Source organism: Eriocheir sinensis, unplaced genomic scaffold (assembly GCF_024679095.1).
Source record: "Eriocheir sinensis breed Jianghai 21 unplaced genomic scaffold, ASM2467909v1 Scaffold1740, whole genome shotgun sequence".
Classification (NCBI taxonomy): Eukaryota; Metazoa; Arthropoda; class Malacostraca; order Decapoda; family Varunidae; genus Eriocheir; species Eriocheir sinensis.
The window spans coordinates 18895-35333 of record NW_026111118.1 but is presented as its reverse complement, the minus strand read 5'-3'; the positions used below and the strand labels follow the sequence as shown (position 1 = coordinate 35333).

Here is a 16439-nt window from a genome sequence, read left to right as displayed (position 1 = left end):
CACCGCTCTCGTGTTATCAGCGGTCCGCAGTTCCCTTTCAGCGGTGGCTTGCTGGCAGAGTTGATGGCGTTTGGATTATCTCTTAATCGCCACCCATTTTTTGCGCTCGACTTTGATTAGTTGAGGTATTAAGGCCTGAGTGTGTGTGTGTGTGTGTGTGTGTGTGTGTGTGTGTTAATAGATTTTCGTAGTGGCTTAACTCTCTCTCTCTCTCTCTCTCTCTCTCTCTCTCTCTCTCTCTCTCTCTCTCTCTCTCTCTCTCTCTCTCTCTCTCTCTCTCTCTCTCTCTCTCTCTCTCTCTCTCTCTCTCTCTCTCTCTCTCTCTCTCTCTCTGTCTCTCTCTCTCTCTCTCTCTCTCTCTCTCTCTCTCTCTCTCTCTCTCTCTCTCTCTCTCTCTCTCTCTCTCTCTCTCTCTCTCTCTCTCACACACACACACACACGCGAGCAAACATTATAAAGTGGTAATCTGTTTGTTTACCTGAAAAAATTATATATAACAACCCTATGCGATGACTGGTCTGAATGTTCCTCTCTCGACTCTCTAAACTCCTTTCCTATTTGTCTTTCCCGCCGTAACAAAAGTCGTGGCGCTGCTGCTGCTGTTTGGCTTTGAGGAAAAGCTTCGGGGGACTCTGGACCGTGAATGACTGAGGGCCAGTTTTACAGTCCAATACAGCAAGTTTGTAAGCTCACCAACCAAACATACAATAGGACAAAAAAAATTACTTGTATCTCTAAAGTGTTTGGCGGTGATATAAAAAAAGAGGGAATTTTAGGAAACTACACAGGAAAATTTTATTGGTATCTAGTATTGCGTAGAAGTAACGGAGCATTGTGGTGAGTATGGTTTGGTTTGGGAGCTTACAGTGATTGTGTTGGACTGTCGAGCTGCCCATGAGTGTAGGTCTCGGGAAATGGGTCTCGTATGGAGTATGCTGTTTTTCTTCTTCACTTTGCTGTCTTCTTTGCTGTATTTATTCGTCTAGTGTGACTGTAATTATAACTGATGTGTTTTTCATCCTTTTGGGAGACTGTAGACCGTGACTGACAGAGAAGAGGTGAAGGGAGTGAGTCGTTACTAATAAGGTCACGATTATAATGTTTCTATCTCTCTCTACACTGTTCTTTGCTGTCATGTTCCATTCCAGTTTGATGATAACTACGGTAATTTTTTATCCTGTTTCAATGCATACCTGACCTCTTGAATTTTGAATCGGTAGTTTTTATAATCGTCATTCCTTCCTTCCTTGTAAAACGCCTAAATTGTGTGTCTGTTTCTCAGCTCATCTGTTTGTCTGAATATTTGTCTGTCTGTCTCTCACCCTCACACACATGCACACACACGCACCTTCCTGACGGGCCGAGGCAAGGTGGTGTGAATGGAGTCCTCGAGCGCACAGCGTTTCTTTATTCCCGAGCGTCGCGGCGGGCGGTGGCAAGGTGTTGTCGTGGCGGCAGTGAGGGATGGAACACCTGGCCAATGCATCGCCGGCCTCGCGTCGCCCAATGGAACTCTGTCGCCGAGAACATATTGCGTGCACGCCACACACACACGATTCCCAGATGATGTTTTGTATTCCTAGGGTCTTCGTCGCCTTTTCTTGTTTCATTTCTTTTTCGATTCATCTTCATTTTTCTCTGGTCCTTTTTTTATTTCCTCTGTTTGTTGGTTGCGTGTTTCCTAAAAAGTGTTTTAGGAAGGTAATGCAGGTGTAAGGCTTCTTTCGAAGCCATATTTTTATGTTCTAAATATTTGATGCTAACCATCATACATCTACGTGTGTGTGTGTGTGTGTGTGTGTGTGTGTGTGTGTGTGTGAATACGTGTAACGTTGTGTCGTCTCGTTGCAGGTGATGCCCGCTCCCACGTGACATGATGACATGATGGCCCAGGGAGCGGGCCTGCGGGCGCTGCTGGCCCCGCTGCCTCCCGCACGCCACGCCCCGGACAGGCCACCTCTCAGCCGGCGCCCGCGGCCACCCCCGCGTCTCTTCCTTCTGGTGCTTCTGATGGGGGTGCCGTGGCTGTGCTGGAGCGCCGCCGCGGCAGCCAGCCCGAAGTCTCTCAGGTTCCTGAGGGACTGGTACAATGTTAGCATCTACGAGAACTCGCTGCCCAGGACGCACGTGTCCGGGAAAGAGCTCATGGGCGTGTCACTCGAGAACCTGCCCCCCACCACCCACGTCACGTACACTATAGCTGACGGGGACACGCACGGCTTCTTCACGGCCGAGTCGGAGGTGGTTGGCGGCGTCGTGGTGCTGCACGTGAGGACAAAAACAGGGTTGCGGGACGTGCTGAACCGTGAGCGGCGGGAGCGGTACAACTTAGTGGTGGAGGCGCAGGTCCGCAGTGCCGTGCGCCGCGGTGCGCCCCTCAGGGCCAGCGCCAACGTGACGGTGCGGGTGCTAGATACGAACGATAACATGCCGTTGTTTTTTCCCACGTCGTACCAGGTGAGCGTGGGCGAGGACGCGTCGCTCCACACGCCGCTCCTCTCCGTGACGGCCCACGACGCCGACGACGGCATCAACGGCCAGGTCTACTACCTGCTGCAGGACCACACGTCAAACCTGTTCGCCGTTCACCCGACCAAGGGCGTCCTGAGCATAACACGCCCACTCTCCCACACCTATGGGCGGCCACACAGAATAACAGTCCTCGCCCAGGACCGCGGGCCGCAGCCACCTAACACGCGGGCCTCCGCCGCGGCGCGAGCCACAGTGGAGGTCCAGGTGTACCAAGTCAACATCCACGCGCCAAGAATCTCGGTGCAGCACCTGCCCCACGTGGTCGAGCACGCCCACACCCACATATACGCCATCATCAAGGTGGACGACGAGGACGAGGGCGAGAGTGGCCGCGTGGACCAGGTGGTCATCGTGGCCGGGGACCCCGACAGGCTCTTCAGCGTCACACAGGTCCACGACAAGGAGTACAATCTTGCGGTCCTCAAGCTGGACCGCGAGCTGGCGCCAGAAGGCTACAACCTAACCATCCAGGCCGTCGACTGTGGGACTCCCTCGCGCAGGACGAGAGTCAGCGTCCACGTCAACATTGCAGACGTCAACGACCACGCGCCGGTGTTTGCGCGGGAGCAGTACGAGGAGGCGGTGAGCGAGGAGGCGCCGCCCCAAACCCCCGTGGTGCGGGTGGCCGCCTCGGACACGGACCAGGGCATCAACGGCAGAGTGCTATTCAGGATCTTGGCAGGGAATGAAGACGAAAAATTCTCTATAAACCCTCGCACAGGCCTAATATCAACGGCTGACTGGCTGGACCATGAGCTGACGGCCTACTACAGCCTGACGGTGGCGGCGGTGGACCAGGCCAGCAACGCCCTCAGGAAACAGTCCTCGGCCAAGGTTATAATTCGAATTCTTGACGCCAACGACAACGCGCCTCAGTTCAATACGCCCAACACGGAAGTGACGCTGGACGAGAATGAGCCGACGGGGTCTTACGTCACACGCATGGTCGCCACAGATGCAGACTCGGGAGAGAACCGTTTCCTGTCGTACAGTATTGCCAATCTGGACCAAGTTCCCTTCGTGATTGACCCTTTCGACGGGACAGTGCGAACCTCCGCCGTGCTGGACTTCGAGGCCCAGCGAAGAGTCTACACCATCAAAGTTCGTGCGTCGGACTGGGGCACGCCTTTCAAGAGGGAGACGGAGACAACAGTGAAGGTAAAGGTTCGTGACGTGAATGACAACCGGCCGCAGTTCGTCGGCGTGGACTGCAGAGGTTGGGTCTCCGTGGACGCCCCAGTCGGCACCAGTGTCCTTGCTCTCTCGGCTGTGGACCTTGACAACGGAAGCATCATCAGCTACAGGCTACACAATGACATGGACGAAGAGTGCTGGTCCGTTGAGAGCTCGTCGGGTGTGCTGGCTCTCACGTGTGACCTCAGGAATGTTGTGATGCCCGGTGATCCGCATAAGACGTATATTCTCAATGTGACGGCCACGGACGGTACCCACGTGTCAGACCCCATGAGTGTGACGGTCGCGGTGATCACCAAACGCAAAGATGGCCAGGCCGCCCTCAAGCAACACTCCCACGTCGAGTGTCACGAAACGGATATAGGATCGAAGGCTGAGGAAGTGGAAGCGGCCGCGGCGGAGAACAACGCCGCCGAGGAACACTACGCCCTGTTGCCGCTGCGCTACGGCTTCAACTCCCACCCACCAGAGCTCCCAGAAAAGTTTCCCAGCATCGTCAATGTCCGCGAGGAAGCAAGTATCGGCACCGAGCTGCTGACGGTGGCGGCGAAGGACCATGACCGGGGCCACAACGGCCGTGTGGTGTACGCCGTCTCCAGCGGTGACACGGACTCGGTGTTCAAGATAGGCTTTGAAACAGGGGTCTTGAAGGTTGTGGCTGAACTTAATCGCGAGAGGACGCCAGAGTATTTCCTTAACATTACTGTGTATGACCTCGGCGTCCCGCACAGGAGTGTGTCGAGGAATCTCACAGTCAAAGTGGTCGACGTGAATGATAACGCCCCTGAGTTTAATCGTGTGAGCTACAGCCTCCACCTCCCCGAGAACACGCGGAACGGCACCAGCGTGGCTCAGATCACTGCCCAGGACGTCTAAACGCCCAGATAACGTACGAGTTGGTGTCGGATGTGGACGAGTTCACGGTTGACAGAACGACTGGCATTGTGTACATGCTGGGCGGCCTGGACCGTGAGCGGCGGAGTGAGTATGACCTGCGGGTGAGGGCGTGGGACGGCGCGCCCGAACACCCGCAGTCTGCTCTGTCCCGGCTCATGGTGACGGTCCTGGACATCAACGACTGTCCGCCAGACTTCGGTGCCGCCCGCAGCCTCAGGGTTGACATCCCGGAGGACCTGCCGCTGGGCGCGGTGGTGGCGTCCCTGCAGGCCACCGACCCGGACCTAGGCATGGGCGGCCAGCTGACCTACAGCCTCGTCAGCGGCCACGAGTATGTTTTTCGCATCGACGAGAAAACCGGCGTCGTGCGCCTCGCCCAGCCGCTGGACTTTGAGGCGCGGCAGTCCTACAACGTGACGGTCCGGGCCCAGGACGGCGGCAATCCCGCACTGAGCGCTGACGCCAGCCTCTTCGTCCAAGTCCACGACATGGATGAAAACTTGGGTCCCCCGATGTTCCCCCAGCGCGTGCTGCGGGCCTGGGTCAAGGAGAACCTGCCCCCCGGCGCTGAGGTCATCACGTTGGAGGCCCGGGATCCCGACGCTGACCAGCTGCTGTACGCCATCACCGGCGGGGACGGCCAGGGCTACTTCTCCGTCGACACGCAAGGTAAGTACCCATTTCATTGACTTGTGGTAGTTGTCAGCAACATTCCAACCTTTGTGGCTCACCGACAAGCCTGTGCTATTGAAAATTCATGCTGTAAAAATAACTACTATGGGTTTTAAATGAATGATGAGTGAATGCTTAGATAAAGATAAGAGTGTATGTAATAAGTGAAAGGGGCACGTTAAGAAGCCTGTAGTCACGCTGCCGCCTACCCGGCGTGCCCGCGCGGCCCCATGATGGACCGGTCATGCGGGCCGGGGCCAAATCTTCCAGGCTCCGGGGCCCCTAAAGTTGTAATCCTCGAGCTGAACCAAAACTCTTTATCTTCCTCGGATAAAATGGATGTGTGTGTGTGTGTGTGTGTGTGTGGTGTGTGTGTGTGTGTGTGTGTGTGTATCCGTCTGTTTGTTTGTCGATCGGTCGGTCAGTCAGTCATTCGTCAGTCAATCACTCACCCACTAACCAGTCAGTCATCAGGGCAGTTAGTCCGTGTGTGTGTGTGTGTGTGTGTGTGTGTGTGTGTGTGTGTGTGTGTGTGTTCGCCAAGGGGAGGTTGTCCGGTGTTATTACTGTCGTTCCCAATCTGGGTTCTTTCGTTCCAGTTTGTGACATTTTTCGTTCGTTAAGCGCTGCCTGCCTGCTCCCTGGACACACCGGCGTTAAAGTCGGCTCCTCGCGAGGCTTGCTGATGCTGCTGCTTTCTGCCCGGCCAGCCACCAAATCTACGCCTGCTCTGAGTCTCATGACCTTGTGACCACATTTCAAACGTTACATATAAGCACTCCCACATTTGATAAGGCTTTCTGGGGTTGTGTTAGTGCTCAATGGGTAGTTTTTATTCGACGAAGTGATAGACAGCAAAAAGATAGTAAATAATTGGGTAAATTAAGAGTTAGTAAATGGCAAAAGCCCATGTTCTTAAAAACCCTCCTGGACTTTTTTTTTTTATTGTCGCGGCCTGCGCCAGGTAGGCTTCTTCCCGGTGGGGGCTCAAGATGGTTGACCCAAGGCTTCTTCCCGGTGGGTCCTGATGGTCGCATTCAGCCTGTTCTGGCGAGGCGAGTGTTTATATTTGCCATTCAGTATTGGCTCATGCTGCCCTCCCGGAGCTCATTTTTAATCCTAGAATCTAAGGTCCGGGTTGATAGGTCTTCTGGACAGTGGGTAGTTTTGTTTTACCGGCGGCGGCTGAAAAACTCAGCTTGGTGGCACCGGGCGGGGATTTCGAGCTCGTCCTCCCGGAACGCGTAAGGCCGTCATTATGTCGACTCAGCCACGGCTCTTTGCTCTGGACAGAGTCGAGTCTAAAGCTATTCGCCCCATCAACTCCCCTCTATTACGGACAGTCTTTTGACTCCTAAGTTCCCGCGCCGCAATGTTGCATCATCGAGGAAATTAAGAGAAAAGATTACAAAAACAGCTTGTTGGGCACAGCTCACTCACGAGGAATTGCTTTGTGGCTAATTCACGCCGAGTTGGTAAAGAGCAAAGGACCTTGACAAGAAAAAAAAGTCTTGTTGCTGCAAAGCGTTTAGTGGCTATTTCAGTCAACATGTGTTCAAAGAAATATGGACTTGTTGGGTCAATCCCCCAAAGACATTAGTGTTCCCTCAGACACAGCCTCCTAGTCTCCGGAAACTCTCTTTAATGTACACCTGAAAAGTATTAGGAGGTAGATTGGAGAGGGATAGATAAAGAAGAACATAAGGAGTCTGCAAGGCCGGTGGGCTTATTCAAGGCAGCTCCTGTAAACTTAACCACACCTAAGCTCATCGTCCATGAACATAAATCCCTCCTTTACTTGGAGGTGTGTTGGCCACACCTTCCCTGTGAGCCTAGGTGCTGGGAGTTTTTGGTGTTTAGTGTGCCATGTAACTGCTATCCTCACACGCTTGTCTCTGCCTCCACCTCGGCCTTGTTCCTGACGAGCTGCTTAGTGGAACCTTTGTGTGCTTTGACCACCCCCTGCTGAGGGCCTTGTGTGCTGACCTCCCGCCACTGGGAGCCGGTCTTGAAGGCGAGCGTGTGGCGGGCGTGGTCCAGCACGGCGCTGGCCATTGGGTATTAGGAGGGAGACGCCCATGACAAAGTCATGGTCGTTGGAGGCCACCTCCTCCAGCGGCGCGGCGTTCACGCGGCAGCCGTCGCTTGGAAGTCCAGCACGACGCGCTTGGGCGTCCTGCAGGCCTTTCCTGCTCGCGAGGAGCAGCTTGCGGCGTCTTTCAGACACGTGGAAGCCTTTGGGCGCCGGTGTCCAGCAGCACCGTCATGGGCCTGGGCCACGCCGCGCCGCCCTCCCGCCGCACCCAGAGGACGTCAGGCTCCACACGGAACGCTCCGTTTTCTCGGCCTCCGCCGCAGCTGCTGCGGATGGCAGACGAAGATCGCTGCCGTCAGGCCTGAAACACCTGCACCATGCTGCCGCGCCTGCAAGTGGTGGGCGTCCAGCACGACCTCGTCGCGTCGTACATGTCACTCCAGCCACGCCGGGAACACAGTGGCGGGGACGACCATCTCCACGCCGCCCCCCAGACTGATGGGGACGGCCTTCAGCTGGCTATGACGTCCAGCACCCACGAGGCGATCCAGAGGTCGATGTCCTGCTTTCGGTGGGGCTCCCTGTGCCGGTGATCAGCCCCAGCCTCTTGGCCATGGTGTGGAAGAGGAAGGTGATCTGGGCCCCGGAGTCCAGCTGGAAAAGGCACGCTTGGCCGTTCACAGAACCCAGCACACGGTTGTGGTCATCCACGTGAAGACACGGGTGGCTGCCGAGCCGCCTCTTCCTGGCGGGCACCGACGGCGGCTTTTAGCACCAGCCGCAGCGTCTCGCCCCTGTCGGGCTGGTATGCGGCCGCTTGTTCGAAACCCGATGCACTGGCGGGGAGCCATCAAAGTGTTTGGTGGGTACGGCAAGACAGGCCAGAGTCCATAGTACATAGTATGTGCTTCGCTCCAGGAGGTAGGCTGCGAAAAGACGCTGGTTTTGGGGAACTTGAGCTAGGAATGCACGCAGCTGAGTCTAGATCAGGTGGACGCAGAAACAAGAACACACACACACACACACACACACACACACACACACACACACACACACACACACACACACACACACACACACACACACACACACACACACATTTGGTAAGGCTTTCGTAGAGGATGTTGTGTTACTATTTCCATGCGTAGTTTTATGAGCCTACTAATAGTTTGACGAGGCATCTGCACCGTGAACAATAAGAAAACACTCCTGAGAACCCGACTAATCTCCTTTGTGACCTTGGGAAATAATAGTTGTTGGGAGAGCTGAAGCTTCTTAGAATTCGTGGCGATTATGTCTTCAAATTCACGGGTTTATTCAGACTCGCATAGTAGTTATTGAAGTCTAACTGCTGGTAAAATAGTAAATAGAAGAGGTTGTTATTGTTTAAAAGAATGGTACTAGAAAAAGGTAAAATGTAGTAAGGTAAACGTGTATGTTATTATTAAAAATGTAAAAGATAACTGAGGTACAAGTACTCAGAAAATATATAAAGTACCTGTTATAAAAATGACAAAATTCAGAAAAGTACCCCCGTAAAAAAGACAAAAATCAATAAATTACCCACTAAAAAAAACTAAAGTACCCCTTTAAAAAAAGACAAAAAAAAATCTATAAAGTACCCCGTGAAAAGTTCCCCGGCGTAAAAAGACGAAAACTCCATAAAAAGTACCCCCGTAAAAAGACAGAAAACTCCATAAAGTACCCCGTAAAAAAGACAGAAAAACTCCATAAAGTACTCCCGTAAAGACAGAAAACTCCATAAAGTACTCCCGTAAAAAGACAGAAAAATCCATAAAATATCCCGTAAAAAGACAGAAAAATCCATAAAATATCCCGTAAAAAGACAGAAAAATCCATAAAATATCTCGTAAAAAGACAGAAAACTCCATAAAGTTCCCCCGTAAAAAGACAGAAAAATCCATAAAGTACTCCCGTAAAAAGACAGAAAACTCCATAAAGTACCCCCGTAAAAAGACAGAAAAATCCATAAAGTTCCCCCGTAAAAAGACAGAAAAATCCATAAAGTTCCCCCGTAAAAAGACAGAAAAATCCATAAAGTACTCCCGTAAAAAGACAGAAAAATCCATAAAGTACTCCCGTAAAAAGACAGAAAAATCCATAAAGTACTCCCGTAAAAAGACAGAAAAATCCATAAAGTACTCCCGTAAAAAGACAGAAAAATCCATAAAATACCCCGTAAAAAGACAGAAAAATCCTCAAAGTTCCCCGTAAGAAAGAGAGAAAATCCATAAGTTCCCCCGTAAAGAAGACAGAAAAATCCATAAAATACCCTGTAAAAAGACAGAAAAATCCATATAATACCCCGTAAAAAGACAGAAAAATCCATAAAATACCCCGTAAAAAGACAGAAAAATCCATAAAATACCCCGTAAAAAGACAGAAAAATCTTTAAAGTACTCCCGTAAAAAGACAGAAAAAATCCATAAAAGTTCCCCGTAAAAAGACAGAAAACTCCATAAAGTGCTCCCGTAAAAAGACAGAAAAATCCATAAAGTTCCCCCGTAAAAAGACAGAAAAATCCATAAAGTACTCCCGTAAAAAGACAGAAAACTCCATAAAGTACTCCCGTAAAAAGACAGAAAAATGCATAAAGTACTCCCGTAAGAAAGAGTGAAAAAAAGTCGCATCAATAACCTCCAAGAAAATCACTATCAATAAGTATAAGTAAAAAGGTACAGAAAAAAACATCCCCAAAGTCCCCCCTTAGAGACAAAAGAACAGGCGCCTCAGTAGCCTCGAGGGATCGCAGTCACTCAGCGGCGTAAGCTTCTCTGAGCCTCGTCAATCCACCAGAGACTTGCCTTCAGAGGATACACGCTGCTCTGTTTTATGTGCCTTTTGCTTCAGCTCCAATATGCTGACGACAAGCTTGATTTCTTTACTTCTTTCTTTTAATATTAGTACTCTCTTGAACGGGAAAATCGCACAAGAAAAATTGAGTGATCTTCTCTGTGGCCTTGGGAAATAATTGTAATGGCAGCCCGATACGTTTAAGAATATGAACCTTAAACATTTCGGGGCTCACACACACACACACACACACACACACACACACACTCACTCTCGCACGCACGCACGCACACACACACACACACACACACACACACACACACACACACACACACACACACACACACACACACAGATGACGAGGCTTTCGTAGCTTTTTGGCGCAATAGGCAACAACGTAAAAACACACACACACACACACACACACACGCACAGAGAGATGACGAGGCTTTCGTAGAGGCTGTGTTAGTGTTTCGAAGGGTAGTTTCTTGAGCCTAGTGATAGTAAGCTATAGTAACATCGTACCGGCTTAGTAATACCCATGGCAACACTAATACTACCTATATATACACATTAGAGAAACTGCAATAACACAGTGACGCCCCAGCCCCGCACTGTGGACATCGGCGGCGTAGTTGGTGTGCTGCCCGCAGAAGGCTCGGGTTCGATCCCCGGCATTCAGTGGTGTTCATTACGGGATATTTTCACTGTGTTGTTGCAGTTTCTCGTATGTACATATACACCGTGTGTGCCAAAAAGGGTTGATTAAAAGCGTTTCCGACTAATACGACCTTTACGAAAGCAACTCACCAGACATTTCCTGGACTTTTTACTTGTACTCCAATATGCTGACGGGAAGCTTTATTTCTTTACTTCCTTCCCAGTTGATTTTATGAACTTTTTACTTCTGCTCCAGTATGATTTCTTTCCCGGTTGATTTTATGGACCTTTTACTTTTGCTCCAATATGCTGACAAGCTTTATCTGTCTTTATTTCATTCCCAGTTGATTTTATGTACCTTTTGCCATCACTAGGCTCATGAAGCTACCCATGGAACTAAACACAACCGCTGCGAAAGCCTTACCAAATGTGGGTGTGTAAGTAAGTCCCAAAATGTTTGAGAATATGAGTCGTACTTACTAAGCTACTTACTTACTATTGCTAGGCTTACTATCACCAGGCTCAAGAAACTACCCATCGAAATACCAACACAACCACTACGAAAGCCTTACCAAATATGGATGTGTAAGTAAGTCGCAAAATGTTTGAGAATATGAGTCGTGCTTACTATAACTAAGCTACTACTAATTTACTATTGCTAGGCTTACTCTCACCAGGCTCAAGAAACTACCCATCGAAATACTAACACAACATCTACAAAAGCCTTAACAAATGTGGGTGTGTGAGCCCGAAGTGACAAAGGTCCGTATTCTTAAAGGTATCGGGCTCCAGTTACGATTGTTGTTCAAGGCCACAGAGAAGATTAATCAGGTTTTCTTGTGTGATTTTAACGTTCAAGATGCAGCAGTCGTGTCGAACCATCCTTAGTGTCACAAAACAGTCCACGAAAATAACATAAACTTATAAGAGTGGCTTTTAAAACAGGCGAACGGAGGCGCCAGACGTTTAAAAATACGGGCTTGAGAATACGGGCTTGATAATACAGGCTTGAGGATACGGGCTTGAGACTATGGGCTTGAGGATACGGGCTTGAGACTACGGGCTTGAGACTACGGGCTCGAGAATACGGCCTTGATAAAATGGGCTTGAGAATACGGACCTAATAATACGGTCCTTTGCATAGTCAAGGGCCGCTCGTGTGCTGCAGATGTCTGTGCACGGCTGCTCACTATCAATGGTGTAGTATATGTCGCCGCCGTGCGTCGTTCCCCTGTCGCTTACAGAGGAAGACTTTCAAAGACTTCATTGTTGGCGGCGCTGGTGTTTTGTCAGATGCAATGGATCGGAATGAGTCAGACGCGATAGGCAAGAAAAACTGCGTAAGATTTTTGAGAAGTTGAAAATGTTGTCATAATTCGGCACTCCGCCAGTACTCGTCCGTTCACCCGCTTGGCTTCATAAACAAAACGAAAGAATTAATGCGGATGTAAGAATCTCCATTGCGTCTACTGGTAAGAGGTTCACACCCATCGCGGCTTCAGTCCAAAGGACGGAATTGAACTCTACGGTATTTTTTCCAGAGTTTTATTATATTTACGGAATTCCATTCCTCCGAGTGTTATTTTTTCCAGTTTATTATGCATCACATATACGTGCATGCTCTCATTCACACATCACTCAGAAGTTGCATTTTCTTTTACCATGTATTTTACTGCCTTTGTTGTAGGAACCACGAAACTTCTGAATTGAGTATGTGCTCTACTCTGCCGCCTCCGAGGTGCAGTGGTTAGCGTACCTAGCTACAAATCCGCGGGCCTGGGTTCGAATCCCGGCCCGGACAGTTGGCGTGCAGCTCACCCAGGTGTTTATCCTCCGTTTCAGGCTGGCCGATAAATGGGTACCTGGGGAAACCTGGGGAAGGTAAACTGTGGTAACCCGGATGTCACACTGGCCCGTGTCCCGGGATAATGGATTCTCACCCACCACAGGCTCAAGGGCCAATGCGACAGAAATGAGGACCGGGGCCACGCGAAGCCATAGCGTATGCCCCAACTTTACATTCCTCTAATGAACAACAGAACAGAACAGCCTTGTGGCGCCAAAGCCCCAGAAACATTATCCACCACTCAGCCGCTTCCTGCCAACAATCAGTTACCTTTTCTTTCACAACAATTACTCTGCGCCCCGCCACAAGACATCCTCGATCCTCCCTGACTAATTGTCTTAATTGGAAGTCTCGTGTCTCAGAGACCTAAATCCTTGCAATATAATTGTTCTTCGTCCCTCTAATTCCTCTCACAAATCATCCCCGCACCAAGGCAGCGCCGCCGTGGCCGTGAAGGAGCGGTAATTATCGACGGTTCTTCACAGCGATTCATAGGAAGAAAGGCCTTGTTTCCGTCATGGATTTTCCTCCTTTTCAGTAGTGTACGCTGGGCCTTTTGTCGGTCCTGATTCCATTGTAATGCGTCCCCCAAACATTTCATCTATAAGGTTTCCTGCCCGCCATGGTTCCGGTCCCCGAACCTTGCTTCTCTGCAGGACGTGTTCTCGCCGGCTTTGTTGCGGGCGCCTTAACCAGGACCTTATCCCATTATACATTCTAAATGCAAACGTCAGAACAGTCTGCTCACCATTTTTGCTTCCAGCTTCAAGGAGGGGAATATTAATCTGCTGCTGGTACTCGCTACTTCGCTTTACGAACTCCACGATAATTGTATTACATTAGGCGGGTGCGTGCAAATAGGGTACGCAATTATTAAAACGCCCACGCCAAGGGAATAACCCCGCCATGTATCAGCGTATACAAGTACAATAAATTACAAGTCGCTGATATTAACTCTTGTTGCACAGAATAGTCGCCGACAAAGGGACGAAGTGAAAATAAATTGTTCTCGCAGGTGGGGCGCGGTGCCGGGCTGGCGTGCTGATGGCCTCGTTAGGGCGGCGGGCAGGACACGCGCTGCTTCAAGGATGAGGCGGCCAGCGTGCAAATTGCCTCATCGGCGTGACTTGGAGCCTCTTTCGTGCCTCATCGGCGTGACTTGGAGCCTCTTTCGTGCCTCATCGGCGTGACTTGGAGCCTCTTTCGTGCCTCATCGGCGTGACTTGGAGCCTCTTTCGTGCCTCATCGGCGTGACTTGGAGCCTCTTTCGTGCCTCATCGTCGTGACTTGGAGCCTCTTTCGTGCCTCATCGGCGTGACTTGGAGCCTCTTTCGTGCCTCATCGTCGTGACTTGGAGCCTCTTTCGTGCCTCATCGGCGTGACTTGAGCCTCTTTCGTGCCTCATCGGCGTGACTTGGAGCCTCTTTCGTGCCTCATCGGCGTGACTTGGAGCCTCTTTCGTGCCTCATCGTCGTGACTTGGAGCCTCTTTCGTGCCTCATCGGCGTGACTTGGAGCCTCTTTCGTGCCTCATCGGCGTGACTTGGAGCCTCTTTCGTGCCTCATCGGCGTGACTTGGAGCCTCTTTCGTGCCTCATCGGCGTGACTTGGAGCCTCTTTCGTGCCTCATCGTCGTGACTTGGAGCCTCTTTCGTGCCTCATCGGCGTGACTTGGAGCCTCTTTCGTGCCTCATCGTCGTGACTTGGAGCCTCTTTCGTGCCTCATCGGCGTGACTTGGAGCCTCTTTCGTGCCTCATCGTCGTGACTTGAGCCTCTTTCGTGCCTCATCGGCGTGACTTGGAGCCTCTTTCGTGCCTCATCGGCGTGACTTGGAGCCTCTTTCGTGCCTCTTCGTCGTGACTTAGAGCCTCTTTCGTGCCTCATCGGCGTGACTTGGAGCCTCTTTCGTGCCTCATCGGCGTGACTTGGAGCCTCTTTCGTGCCTCATCGGCGTGACTTGGAGCCTCTTTCGTGCCTCATCGGCCTGACGTCGAGCCTCTTTCGTTCCTCATCGGCGTGACTTGAGCCTCTGTCGTGCCTCCACGGCGTGACTTGGAGCCTCTTTCGTGCCTCATCGGCGTGACTTGGAGCCTCTTTCGTGCCTCATCGGCGTGACTTGGAGCCTCTTTCGTGCCTCGTCGTCGTGAAGGCAACGCGGGAACATGACACCCGGGAGATAATCTCGCCGTGTGTGTAATACTCATAAAACACTGAAGTGTATTTCCTTAACTCTCATGAAGTCGCTGCCTGCACTACAGGCGTGATATTCACCCTGAGGACCCGCGACTTTCTGGCTCAGATTAAAAGTATATTTTTCATCGATCATTATCACGTCCTCGCATCTCTCACGTGCAAAGTTAGTTCATTAAGGCAACTTGTTGATGTGGAAGCAGTTTCCGTCCGGGGTCGCGGCCGTCGTGATGCATTCCAATCTTTTTAACTTTCGAGAAATCCAACGAAACGCATTTCTGTGCGTTCCTTTAAATTAGGAAGGCGGCGGTCCTTCGCCCGTAGAGTGAGTTTAAGCTGTGAAAGGAATGCCTGAGGCGGCGGTGCTTGCGTCGCCCCTCGCTCCGCACAGGGTGGAGGGCGTGGGCGTGGCGAGTGTTTGGACAGCGGCAGCACAAACATGCACACAACTGCAAACGCGCCCGTAATGACACGTTGGCCGGCACTGTACACATCGCAGCGGGGGAGGGCGTGTAGTGGAAGACGGTGGATCGTAAAGGTACACTAAAGGGCTATTACACTGGTCAAATTTTCCGTGGATCTTCAGTCAAACCACGATTTTCGCTGGCGTGGCTCTCATACTTCCGTGGTTTTCTGACGCGTCTACGATCTTCCAAAGCTACGGTTGATTTTACAGAAGGACGACGGTATTACTTACCACCATCAGCAGCAGCAATAGCAAGATAAAATTAGAATCACGCAGCGGAAATCTTGGTTTGAATGAAGATCCACGGAAAATTTGGCCAGTGTAATAGCCCCTTTACACTCCTCGCTATCATCGTGTATCGACATAATACTAAGTTGAGTGTTTGAGGGCAGGAACTCTTATTTTTAACTTTTTTATGATTATTTTATGTACTTGCGTAGTGATATCTTGAGAATCACCGCATTTTGTGATATATAACCGGTTTCGTCGTCTCCCAATTTGTGAGAAACTCTTCCTTTCCTCTGACGTGTGGCGCGGACTTTAAACTTTGATCCCGTTCTGTCGGTGAAAAAGAGGTTCAGCCAAGTTATATGATGCCTCGATCCTCGCCTCGCTTCCTTGTGTCGGTGAAAAGAGGTTCAGCCCGAGTTATGTGATGCCTCGATCCTTGTGTCGGTGAAAAAATGTTCAGCCCGAGTTATGTGATGCCACGATCCTTGTGTCGGTGAAAAGAGGTTCAGCCTGAGTTATGTGATGCCACGATCCTTGTGTCGGTGAAAAGAGGTTCAGCCCGAGTTATGTGATGCCTCGATCCTTGTGTCGGTGAAAAGAGGTTCAGCCCGAGTTTTATGATGCCTCGATCCCCGCCTCGCTACCTTGTGTCGGTGAAAGAGGTTCAGCCCAAGTTATGTGATGCCACGATCCCGCCTCGCTGCCCTCGCTCCGGCCGCCAAAACTGGTCTTAAGAGAAATTAGAAACCGACTTCTTCGTTGCCTTGTTCGAAGATGATGAGGAAGGTGATTTGACCTTTTCGCTATAACATCCATGGCAACGATTTTAGTCACTTCAGTCACGATAAAGTGTGTGCCTCGATTTGGTATTTCTTTTTCTTCTTGTTCTTCTTTTTCTTGTT

At 50.8% G+C, this 16439-nt stretch overlaps 1 protein-coding gene across 1 annotated transcript; it reads left to right on the top strand.

Annotated features, from left to right (window-relative positions):
* The first annotated feature begins 1855 nt into the window (after positions 1 to 1855).
* LOC126990552 (fat-like cadherin-related tumor suppressor homolog) lies at positions 1856 to 5312 on the top strand. The gene is given in 2 exon segments (XM_050849159.1): positions 1856 to 4599; positions 4602 to 5312. Coding segments are annotated over 2 exon segments (3429 nt in total). The 5' UTR covers positions 1856 to 1881.
* Positions 5313 to 16439: the final 11127 nt, after the last annotated feature.